At 38.2% G+C, this 11,967-nt stretch overlaps 1 protein-coding gene across 1 annotated transcript in view; it reads right to left on the bottom strand.

Annotated features, from left to right (window-relative positions):
• Positions 1–754: 754 nt before the first annotated feature.
• Positions 755–11,967, bottom strand: part of ST6GALNAC3 (ST6 N-acetylgalactosaminide alpha-2,6-sialyltransferase 3) — a 280,035-nt gene continuing 268,822 nt past the window's right edge. Inside the window, exons 4-5 of the mRNA XM_054566841.1 lie at positions 2,162–2,269; positions 755–1,126 (exon numbers count right to left, since the gene is read on the bottom strand). Of these exons, the coding sequence (XP_054422816.1) occupies positions 940–1,126; positions 2,162–2,269 (295 nt within the window). The 3' untranslated portion in view covers positions 755–939. The remainder of the gene's footprint in view (positions 1,127–2,161; positions 2,270–11,967) is intronic.

Raw genomic sequence — 11,967 nt, 5'->3', positions numbered from 1 at the left:
AATATGCTTTGCTTTCTCTGTTTCATGAGTTTAAAAAGCATACAATTTTGTGTTGTTTTTATGTTGAAGCAAAGTTAGTAAATTTTTGGTTCTGTTAAAGAAGTATTTTCACAGTATATGTTATTACAGTGCTGAAATCTTACATGTTAAATAGCCACCTGAAATATTTAGGACTTAACCAAAAATAACTTAACACTAATATAGATCATTCTAGTAACATGTTTAGTTATATGGTTTGGGGTAGTAAGAATGGAATCGTGAGAATGGAAATCCATCAAGATTTTCTACTTGGCCAATTTTGAATTAAATGTTTGAGATAGTCAAGTAATCCTATGGGTAGGATAACCATGATATCTTCATTGTTAATTAGAAAATGGCCTGAAGCATTAGCTGTAGAAAGTACTGTAGGAAGATGGTAAGTCGGGAAGAGATGCCTTCCCTGCGCTCAGCCTAACTAGTGACTGGGGTAAAATACTTGTACCCAGATAGTATTTCCTGGGTCAGTGTTTGACAATCAAACATTCTTGAAGGTGGTGGATCTGCTCAGGTTCAAGAGACCACACAGTAAATAGCCTTGCCTCATGAGGACAAATCCCAAGGCTCCGAGAATTTACTCTCTGTTCAAGGGTTCTGAGCAGCTATATGAAGGGTAATCTTCTCATTTCTTGGGTCACTGCTGTCATGTTACTGGCCTTAATTGCATTTCCAGTTAAATTATAAAGTACAATACATAATGTTGAACCTTCAGAAATAATGTAATGAGCACAACCACCCACCACAGAATCCCAAGTCCAAATTACTGGCAGAGTCATCATCTGAGAATGTACAGAATCTTGATCATCATTGTTGCTGTCTTTATCATCATCATAGCATCTTTCGCATCGCAGTTGCAGTATCACGATCATGTCAAGTTGTATGGCAAGATCAGAAAAACCAATATCAAGACACTGTCCAGTTTGGGTGTGTAAATATTATCCTGTGTTTCTTGGCCCATTTAGCAAACACTTTCTTTTCAGTGATAAACCTATGGCCTCCATATGGGGCATGTTCATGAAGAAAATATTCATCACATTCATCTCTTCCTTGTTCATAGTAATGGTAAGGGACTTTTCTATACCCCTCTGTCCTAGAAAAGAAAAAAAAAGGAGAGAAAGATTGAGATGAAGAATGAAACATTCATTTGTAAGAATCCATTATGTGCCGAGTAAATGCATTTACTTGCAAACCTATGCATGATTCTAGTCCATGAACTCAGTTAAAACTATTATGTATAAAAGCTTTTAGGAAGATGTACCAAGTCCTTAGTGTTTTAATAAATCAAATAAAATTTATATATCACACCAATTACATTCGAATGTATAGCTCTCCTTTGAAGGAGGAAATGGCGCATAATGGAACAAACTGGATAACCCAGTGCTCTTACAGAGCTTAAAGAAGTCTTGTGATTTTTCAGAGTTAAGAAAGTTGGTTCATCTGTGTTTTAATATACTTATAGTTAGGGTAGAAATATTTGATCATGAAGATTGTGGTTTAATTACCATTTTGAAAATATGATTAAAACATTCTTTGAATTCTATTTTGTCAATTGTTGGTAAGAAGTATATTTCATTATGTTGATGAAGCATGGAAGGTTTATTCTATTATCTAATTAGAAACTATCCCACTAGCAGGGATATATGTGGATAAAGGCACCCATTTTAAATCTGGCAGATTACTCACTTATTTCCAGAAATTCTTGTTAAGCTATCAGCTTCTCTGAGGCCCTAGGACATTTTGTCCTTCATGATCAAATATAACCACTGAGTAGATAGCCATCTATCAAGTCATTAGCACAGCAGAGATGACAAACTTGCTTTACAAATTAAATAACCACTATAGTTGTCTGTATTTCTAAGCCACAAGTCCCTGATATGCCACTGATTAAGGGAAAAATTTTTCTTCTGACATTTGACATTTGACTGCGGTAAATATTTTTCTTTTTATCACCCCTAAAAGTCACAACTTGATACACCGACAATGAAATATCATGTCAGCAAAGAACACCAGGAAATAATTGTTGCTTTTTCTGTTTTTTTCAGATTTATTGTAGTAAAGTGAATTGTGATATTTTGACAAGATATCTGAATTGGAGATGCATAAAAATAATTTCCTGTGATCTTACTTGCAATAGGTGTCATTTATCATCCCGTAGACGTGAATGCCATAACAGGCATCCATAGCCAGAATGAACGTGAACCACCCAGTGCTGAGGTAAGAGCCAGACTGGACTCTGTGAGGGAACAAAAACAACAAACAAAACAAAACACCACAGACAACATGCACAGAACAACAATAAAGTGTGGTGAGAAACAAGCCACTTTTTGTCAAAACATAGCAATCGTTATCGGGAAAAAGCACTAAAAAACTTGACAATATGTCAAAGATTCACACTTATTTTGAATTATCTCTGAATAATTTATGGTATGCTCTCACTCTTACTAGGAGCTATGTTGTATGGTAGAGAAGCCATATGGCAAATTTTTGAAGTCAAATAATCCTGCTCCCTTCAGGTGAAAAATAACTTGTTTGATTTTCCGTATGACACAAATTAGTGTTCCATATTAGAAGACAGGTTTTCTACAAGTTGCTTGGAGTCCTGATGGGAACTGAATGATAATAGTGCTATCTGCTACCCTGGACGTATCACTTTCTCTAAGGCTTGTTGGGTTTCTATGTGTAAATTTGATGCAATGTAAGTGAATGACTTGGTCTATGAAAGCATCTGAGAAGTTCCCCTTCACCACTTTCCAGGCATCATGAGACAAGACTTTTCCTTTGTAAGACCTGTCTTACCAATTTCTTCAACATATTTCTATTGAACACCTACTATGTGCCCATCTCCGTAGGAGATGCTGAGATACAACTGTTGTCAAAACAACCAAAGCTTTTGTTTTCATGGAGACCAGAGGATTGGATTTGGAGATGGCTGTGTTATAAAGGTTGGCCATGGAAGGCTTTTTTGATAATGGGAACAAAGCTCTGACAAAGGGGAAGTGGGGGTTAGGGAAATGGGAAGAAGCCACATGGACTACACTGGGAAAGTCAAGCTCATACATGTAGTCTTTTGACCACCTCTTTGTCAAATGAGAATGGTCATGGGTCTCCAACCCTTCCTTACTAAAGGATGAGGAATTCTCACAGCCTGTGTTAGACTTGCCACCTTGTGTGGGGCTATCTTACCTTGTTTCAGACTTTCATTTTTTATTTTTTCAATTACAGTTGATATTTACTATTATATTGATTTCAGGTATATATAGTGATTGTACATTTATATAACTTACAAGGATACTCCCCAATAAGTCTAATACCCACCTGACACCATACGTACTTGTAGCTATTTCCACATCATTGGCTATATTCCCTATTCTGTACTTTACATCCCCATGACTATTTTGTAACTGGCAATTTGTACTTATTAATGCTTACATCTTGTTCACCCAGTCCCCCAGCCCCACTCCCATCTGGCAACCATCAGTTTGTTTTCTGTATCTATAAGTTTGTTCCTGTTTGGTTTGTTCATTTATTTTGTTTTTTAGATTCCACATGTAAGTAAAGTCATAAGGCATTTGTCTTTCTCTCTTTGACTTATTTCACTTAGCCTAACGTGCACTTCTTTGTTCTGTTTAAATGTGTGTATGTCATATGGTGCCTGGCCAACCTCACTGCTATATATCTGTTCCCTGAAAATAGGGGTTGGGGTCTTTCATTCTGTGGCAGAAAATGATTGCATGTGGGCCAGTGGCCCTGAACTTGCTTCTGGAAAGGACCTACTGGCCATGGGGCACCAATGCCCACTACTAATCCCGATCTTGTTCTGTTTCTTCTCTATGTGAGTAAAGTGTTGTTTCATCTAATGTTTGCATTGTTTTCCTTGGCAAATCTGATATCAGGAGGCAGTGGGCAGAAGGTTTGGATATCTATTCTTAATGATATGTGACAGATGCTACTTGCTCGACGGACAATGGGAGAGAAAAATATTTCAGAAAAAGGAAACGCTAAGGGCAAAATTACAGTTATGTAAGTGTGTTTGGTATATTCAAGGAAAAGATGGGAAGAGTGATAACTGAAGGGAGAGATGTAGTGCTGATTGGAGGTGTCTGCCAAGTTCCAAATGATTCGAGGGAATGTTTGATGACAGGCAGCATCTTCATACTTGTCTGTAGCCAAAGGTGACCCAATCCACCTAAAACAGATGATTGCCTGTCTCCATAAGTTTCTCCCCACAGTGGCATGTGACTCATCCCAGGTTGCTTGGCATATGCGTAGCACCACTTCTAAAAAAGATGAAATTTCCTACATCTAGACATCTTTGCACACTGGAACACAGCGAGCTCTTCTACTGATAACTGCTGTCTGGGTACACCACTCCAGACAGCAGTGCTCCCCACTGAAGTCCAATATTGTCGATGCACTTCTCCAGCACCAAGCCTTCAGTGTGCTATAATTAGGACTCTGAATCCTCTCATTCCTTTTTTTTTTTCAAGCAGGCACTGCTTAGTATCAAATTATTTACAGAATACGAGCATTTCAGAAACAACAGAAGCTGAGAGTAGAGGTTAATAACTGGATATGTTAACCTTTGTTTTTATGGCTTTGGGTGATTTGCAAGGGGAAATAAACCCAGGCCACGAGTGCCTATGTGCACGTACGGTCCGGCTCAAATAACACCCCTGTTTTATTACAAATTCTTTTATCACAAAATCATAAGCATGTAATTCCATAGCATAACAATATCACACTCAAACACACCACATGACATTTTAGGTTTGTTCAAATTAAAACTGTAAATTATTACACCCATATTATTATCCTGCCAACCACACTCAAGCACAGTCAACTTGAGTTTTATATATATATATATATATATAAAAAACTATTTATGTGTATATATAGTTATATATATAACTATCTATACTAGTTTATATTTACTATATATTACATATACTATATATAAACTATTTTGTACTATTTATATATATATTTATATATATTTCCTCTGCTTATTTGTCACAGAATTTGAAATGCCACAATGTAAATACTCCCTTTAGTATGTCTTGACATGTCTTCTACATGGAAAATATTCCAGAAACAGGATCCCAATGAATTACATGCACTTTCCTCTGTAACAGGAACAGTAGCAGCAGCAGCATGGGTTAAGAATGGGCGCCAAATGGATGGGAAGATCTACCACGGGGAGGTGAGATGCTCATAAGGGCAACTTTGCTTACACAGCTGAACCTACAGTCCATCGTGCCTTCCGGAGTCCGAGGAGGAGCAGCGATAATGTGGACTGCTTCAAGTGCCACCTGCTTAAAAAGTCGTTATTTGAAATTTGGGAGAGATCAGAAGAGGCAAGAGTCTTAACAAGAATCTCTCAAACTGAAACTAGAAAGTTTGTCTATGTAGTGAATTTTTCTGGTTACTATTCCTACTGAATTTTATACCCCTTTTTCCTCTTCTTGCCTTCTTGTATGACTTTTACTGTAATATTTGTCTATTATTCTCTCCATCTTCAACACCTGATTGACCAAGCACTGGTAAAGATCACTAAAATTTACACCATTTGTTTGTATACAATGAGAAAAACCAGGTCTCACTTATTCACCCATTCATTTATCTTTTTCAACAAACATTTATTAGAATCCTATCATGTGCCACTAACTATATTAGAAGCTGGCAATGAATATTTCCTTAAAGAACATATGGCCTAGTGTGGGAGGCACAGACATTGAAACAATTGATCACAATATAGTGCAACAAAGCACAAGCCCATGTGTTCCTTCTGAGTTGTTACCCAGTGCACTAGAGAACAGAGTGAAGCTACCTGGTTTCACATTCCGGCTCTCCTGCTACTTGAATGCACATTTGGAAAACGTGTTTAGCCTCTTTTGATCATCTTAGTTTCTTTGTCACAAAAACAAAGTGGCTGATCTCATATCTAAGGTTTCTTCCAATTTTGGAATCAAATTATTGAAGGTGATTGTCACCTTCAATAGTTGATCTGTTTTAACCTTTAAGCATATACTATGCTACAAGCATTTTGTATGTATAATGAACAAGAACATCAGTCAGACCACATTTAATGCTCATTTGTGTGATGGGCATGCCACTAAATACCTGGGGTGTATATTTTTATATAAAGTTTTTACCTGCCAAAGGCAGTGGCAGTTGTCATTGAACTTTTGGAGGGAGATCTATGTTTACCTCCTTTGCACTTCTGCTCACAGAAGGTGCTAAAATCGCTCTTCAACACCAACAACAAAACTGGACCATAATATTGAGGGTATGAGGGTATTTCTCTTACTTTGTATGAGAAATAAAATAAATTTAAATTAGACAAAAATTGGTTTTATTCTTATGTGTTTTTTTTTTCCCCTAGGAGTTGCTGTCAAGGACCAAGATGATATTATAGCCCCCAGGATAAAAAGAGGATCTTTGTGTGACACATGGACCACTATTTTGCAGAACGAGCTCTTCTGGCTCATTCTGGTCCACCCCAGATAGTCATTTCTGATAGTTCAGCTTGGATTTTCAGAGCAGAACCCTCAAGGGGTAGAGCACAACTCCCAAAGTGGCTCCTCTGCATATCTATCTCCCCTTTACCATAGGAAAAGGAGGTCAGGGATTTCGGAGTTTAGCATATAGTCAAAGGTCTTTACATTTCACCACATAATAAGAAAATGTTTACCATACTTCTGATACTTGTTTATGTTTAAGCCTAATCTGATTTGTTTTGTGTGGGGGTAGACAGAACATGATAATTAGCCCCGCAGCTCTTTAAGTGAGCTGTGTTGCATGGGATTCAGCCAGGGAGGCTCTTTCTGCCCAAGTGCCCTGTCCTACAAACAGCACTTAATTAGACAGTTGCATTTTCTTTCCCTGGTGCCTCTGATATATTTGGGATAAGAAATTGTGTGAGCCAATGTCCATATAATGGTGCTTGTGGTGGAATAATGGCAGTTGGTAGATAAATTCAGGAATTCTACTGAATAGATGTCCTGGTGATCTGGGTTCCTAGGTGGACCCACTGGCCTGGATGGCACTGGCTCTGGGAGTTCTTGTAGCTGAACTGCCCTCCAACTGTCCTGCTGTGTAGGCAAACTAGAAATGAGGAAGTATAAATTATACCCAAGCAGACTTTTTGAGGTTCAATAAAAACAACAACAAAATGACTGGTGCTGATGTACGTGAAATTGTTTATGCTTTTAAACTTGAAGAGACCCAGTAATAATTATCAGGTGCCTTAAAAAATTCTAAAAGGGTGTCCTCTGGGGCCAAATATTGTCTTGTAATTTGTCACTCACACATGCAGCACAAAGTATGTACCAGCTGGCCATCAGCCATAGCCCTTTTTATACCTTCCACATTTGGGGATCGATAAAAACAATTATTGTCATCTACAAATAAACAATCAAGAGTCCCATAGGGGCGATAAGAGAATTTAAGACCTTAATTCAGTACAATAGGAAAGTTTAAATTAATGCAGCAGAATAATGAGCCATGCAGTAGAAAAAATAAATGCAGGAGTGTGAGAGGAAGCTATCAATCATTTATTTCCACCGGCCAAGTTTTGCATCCCACTGCTCCTCAGTAATCAAGATACTTACCACTTGGAAACTACTTAAATTTACTTGCTCATCTCTTGGAAAAATGATGCTGTCAACACCTTGATGTAGCACATGCTTGAAGGCATAACATTTAAAATATAATCTTTCATCCAGTTTATTAAAAATAAAATATAAGCTACCTTGCCCCTTGATGTTTACCCCCATTCCTTGATATCTAAAGGCCATCACAAGTCCACAGGGATTCATCCTCTGTCAAACTCTCCTTATTTACACCAGTCTCAACATTTTTGGCTTTTAGCATCCTTCATTTGTCTGCACTGCTGCTTCTGAGCATGCTCTCTCGTTTCTGGAAACATATAGTGAAACATTTTTCAACCAATTTCTTGGTAAGGGGGAACTTTTCCCTTTGGATAATTTTAGGGAAGGAACTGAGGAAAGTGACATGGTTACTCTTCTAAAGAAAACTGAATTACATAGATAGATCCTATCTAGTCACAGAATGCTGTCTTAATTATTGAACATCATTAGCTATGACTTAGGTTCTGAACTCAAGAAGCTTATGCTTTGATGGGCAAAATAATTGCACTTTCTCTACATTAGGATTTCTCAATCTCAGCACTACTGACACTTCAGATAAGATAATTCTTTGCTGTGGGGCAATATCCTGTGCAGTAAGTTATCTTTCACATTTCACCAGAGTCTCCTGTTCCAAGCTCACCTATGCCTGCGGAATGCAGTACAGTTCTTGATTCCTCAGTGTCTACTCTTAGCTTGGGGTGGTTTGCCTTGAGATGTCCCTAACTCTAAAAATACAAGTTCTCTTTATCTACAGTTCCCACTTGGCCTAGACCCAAAGAGCAAGCCCTGATCTGCAATGGGGAAGAAGAAAAAGTGTCAGGTGGGAACAAGAATAAGGGGTCCAGTAGCCTCCGTTTCTGTGGCTGCCTCCTCTTCCTGGAATGGTTCCTTTGGGGGCCTTTGGCTCAAACTTTGCAGTCTAAATTCTGCTGTTTCTTATTCATTTCCTCCATAAACTGACAAAAACAAGGTCTGGAGCACTCTGAGCTCACATTTCAAAGGCATAATAATCATTTATCAAAGCCCGAAGGGGATCAAGACCCTCCCAATAATGGAGGTTTATTGGACAACACAATATTGGCAGCACCTTCTGAAATCTGCTATACTCAGGAGAAAAAGGGGAATTTTTAAAAAAGTTAATCAATATTTCATGTCTTGTTTCAACACAATTGGAACTCATCAATATACTACACTGGCAGGATAGATAAATAAAAATGGAAAAGTAAGTTTCCATATACCTTCCTTGGGAGAACGGATACATGACAGAATATAGATTATTCAATTAAAAACATTTGATCCCCCATTTTTTTCAAAAGCACACAGGTAATAAAAGAACATTTAAACAAGGAGACTAGGTAAGAAAACCAGCTGATGATTATCAGCAGCATCTTGGGATTCAATCTAATGCTGTGAACAGTCTAATGGAAGCAACTCTCAAAGTGTGGAAACAATTTCAGCTGTCCCCAAGTCATATATTTTTGTATATCATTTGATTGTTGGGAGATATGGAAATACTCTAGAGTTTGTCCATCATCTTAACAGTGTATATTTGTACTATCTATCAATAAGACATGCCCCAAAAATCTTTAAACAGTAACAACTTTCTGCAAATCAAGAAGTAGAATTCTCGTTCTCGGCCTGAATCATTTACAAATGGATATAAACTTTTCAAATGACTAAAACATCATACTATGGATGGTGAGTCCTAAAATAATGTTCCAAATGAAAGCAATCCAGGCCTGGAAAACAAGAAAAAAATGGATTTTGATTAAATAGAAGAAGCAGTAAATCTTAGTGGAAGACTGTACTACCATCCTGAGCAGCTAATGTGAAATGCCGGTGCTAATCAGGAGGCTCTTAGACTGTGAATATAACAAATAGTTTTTCTGCCATAGAATCAACAGGACTCTGACTGTGATGAATGCAATGAAATTGTACATAAAGAGCATAATAAGAAACGACTGTGTCCTTTTCAAAATGTACATTTGAAAGTAAAATGGTACAGTTCCCAAAGGTATGATTTATGGCTGCTGTAGAAATAGAAGATACCACTCACAAAAATTACTTCATGCATTCATCTCAGAAATTAAAAGGTTATTCCACTTTTGCCCTTGGGCTATAAAATCCCTTCACTTGGAAATACCGACTTGTGGGATTTCATTCACTTTCTTAAATGAACAGTGGAACCTCAGGAATGGCAGGGATGGGTGATGGGGACATTTGGGGGCCACTTCATTAAAGCAGAACTGGTTCCATAACCACTCAGTATTGACTGACTTGTGTCCCCTTCAAATTCACATACCTTGTATGTAAGCCCTCACCACCAATGTGATGGTGTTCAGAGATGGAGCCTTTGGTAGGTAATTAGCTTTACACGATGCCATGAGGATGTCACCCTAATGATAGGATTAGTGGCCTTATAAGGGAGAAAGAGACCCTAGAGCTCTCTCTCTTCCCACCATGTAAGGACACAGCAAGAAGGTTACAAGCCAGGAAGAAAGTCTTTACCAGAAAGCAACCATACGAGCACTCTGACCTCAAACTGCAGCCCCCAGAACTGTGAGAAATAAATTTCTGTTGTTAAGCCACCCTGTTTATGGTATCTTGTTATGACAGCCTGAGCTGACTAAGGTAATGAGTGTCTTTCAAGGCCCTCCCCACATAAACATAAACTCCCTACTGTGGCTTCTAGGACTCTTGTTCCTGAACTCTCTCTTCTAGTCATGTTGGTCCATTTGCTGCCCTTAAATACCTCTTGTAAATGTCAGCCTCTGTCCCTCTCCTTGTGTGCAATTTCCGTCTTCCTTAAGCACTCTCCCCCATGTCCTCTCCAGTTTCTAGTCTTATTATGCTTCAGTTCTTCTTACTCCCATTGATTCAAGAAAAAATTAGTGAGTACACTGTAAGTGTGAGGCGTTGTGCCGGGCACTGAAAATAACAAGTTGCTCCTGATCTCAGCTCAAGGTCAAGTGGAGAAGACAGACTCAATTATTATTTTCAAAAATAGAGCTATCAAGGAGGTAATAATTCCCCTGCGAGTGCTATGGGGACACCAAGGTAGAGCAACAGACTCTGCTGGTGGGAATTGGGGAGGATAATTCCTTCCCTAAAGGGAAGAGCTGAGCTGTGGATTAAGGCTAAAGAAGAACGGCAGGAAGAAGGAGGAGAGCATTTCCGGCAGAGGTAAAGGCCTGTGCAGTCGTACTGAGCTATGAGAACAATGGGAATACAGAATAGTTTTCACATGTCCTCAAACATGGGATGGACCTCAAAGCACCATCCGTGTTATTGCCATAATAGATTATTGGTTAGAGACAGGATGCATAAGTAACACTGATTGATTTTTCTTCCTTACAGTATGTTTTGAAATATGAGAGATAGCTTGATGTTCTATATAGCTATTTTTTTCAGATGATGGAAATTTATGGATCTGGAGGAGTGTCTAGGGGAAAATTGGAAGAATTATGTTTTTTTCTTTCTCATTAAATTCCTCATTAATTCAGAATTGAGAACAAATGTAAACAAATATGACTAGGAATCAAAACAATTTAAAAATGTGTAACGCTAATGGATGCAACCAGTAGTGTTCATCTGGGTTTATAAAATAAGTTACAAGTCATGAATGAACTCATCTCATCTCTACTTATCACAAAGCCAGCTTTACTAATACACACCTGGAGGCTTTCAACCTGTTTTATTTAAAAGGGAAAGAGTTTCTACAAAAATATTTAATTAACTGAATTTTTAAAAAAATTACTTGAAATGAGCCCTGGCTGGTGTGGCTCAGTGGAGTGAGCGCCGTACTGAGAACCAAAGGGTCGCCAGTTCAATTCCCAGTCTAGGGCACATGCCTGGATTGTGGGACCGGTCCTCAGTGGGGGGTGCAGGAGAGACAATCACACATTGATGTTTCTCTCCCTCTTTCTCTCTCCCTTTTCCTCTCCAAAAATAAATTAATAAAATATTTTAAAAAAACAAAAATTATTTGAAATGAAAACATACGGTTGCTACTTTAAGGAGCCCTTTGAAATATCTTTCATGTCTGCCAACACTGAGCTAAATGATTTCTAAAGCAACTTCTCCTCTACCTGGTAAAGCTTCCAGGAGAATGTATGACACTATGCACCTTAACACCCAATCTCTACCCTAAGTAGTAACTCTGTTGCTTTCCCTGGATCTCTGTTTTTTAAAAGAATGGCCCATAACTTGGAAGACATGAGGTTTATGGACAGCCTGTGTGGCTTCTAATTTCAGCCCTTGTCTCAATGGCCATAGATTTTCT

The sequence above is a fragment of the Pteronotus mesoamericanus genome, unplaced genomic scaffold (genome assembly GCF_021234165.1).
Source record: "Pteronotus mesoamericanus isolate MK-2021 breed Mesoamerican mustached bat unplaced genomic scaffold, CSHL_Meso_final contig_181, whole genome shotgun sequence".
In the NCBI taxonomy this organism is placed as follows: domain Eukaryota; kingdom Metazoa; phylum Chordata; class Mammalia; order Chiroptera; family Mormoopidae; genus Pteronotus; species Pteronotus mesoamericanus.
The sequence above is the reverse complement of the archived record's forward strand: the minus strand, read 5'-3'. Positions and strand labels throughout refer to the sequence as shown.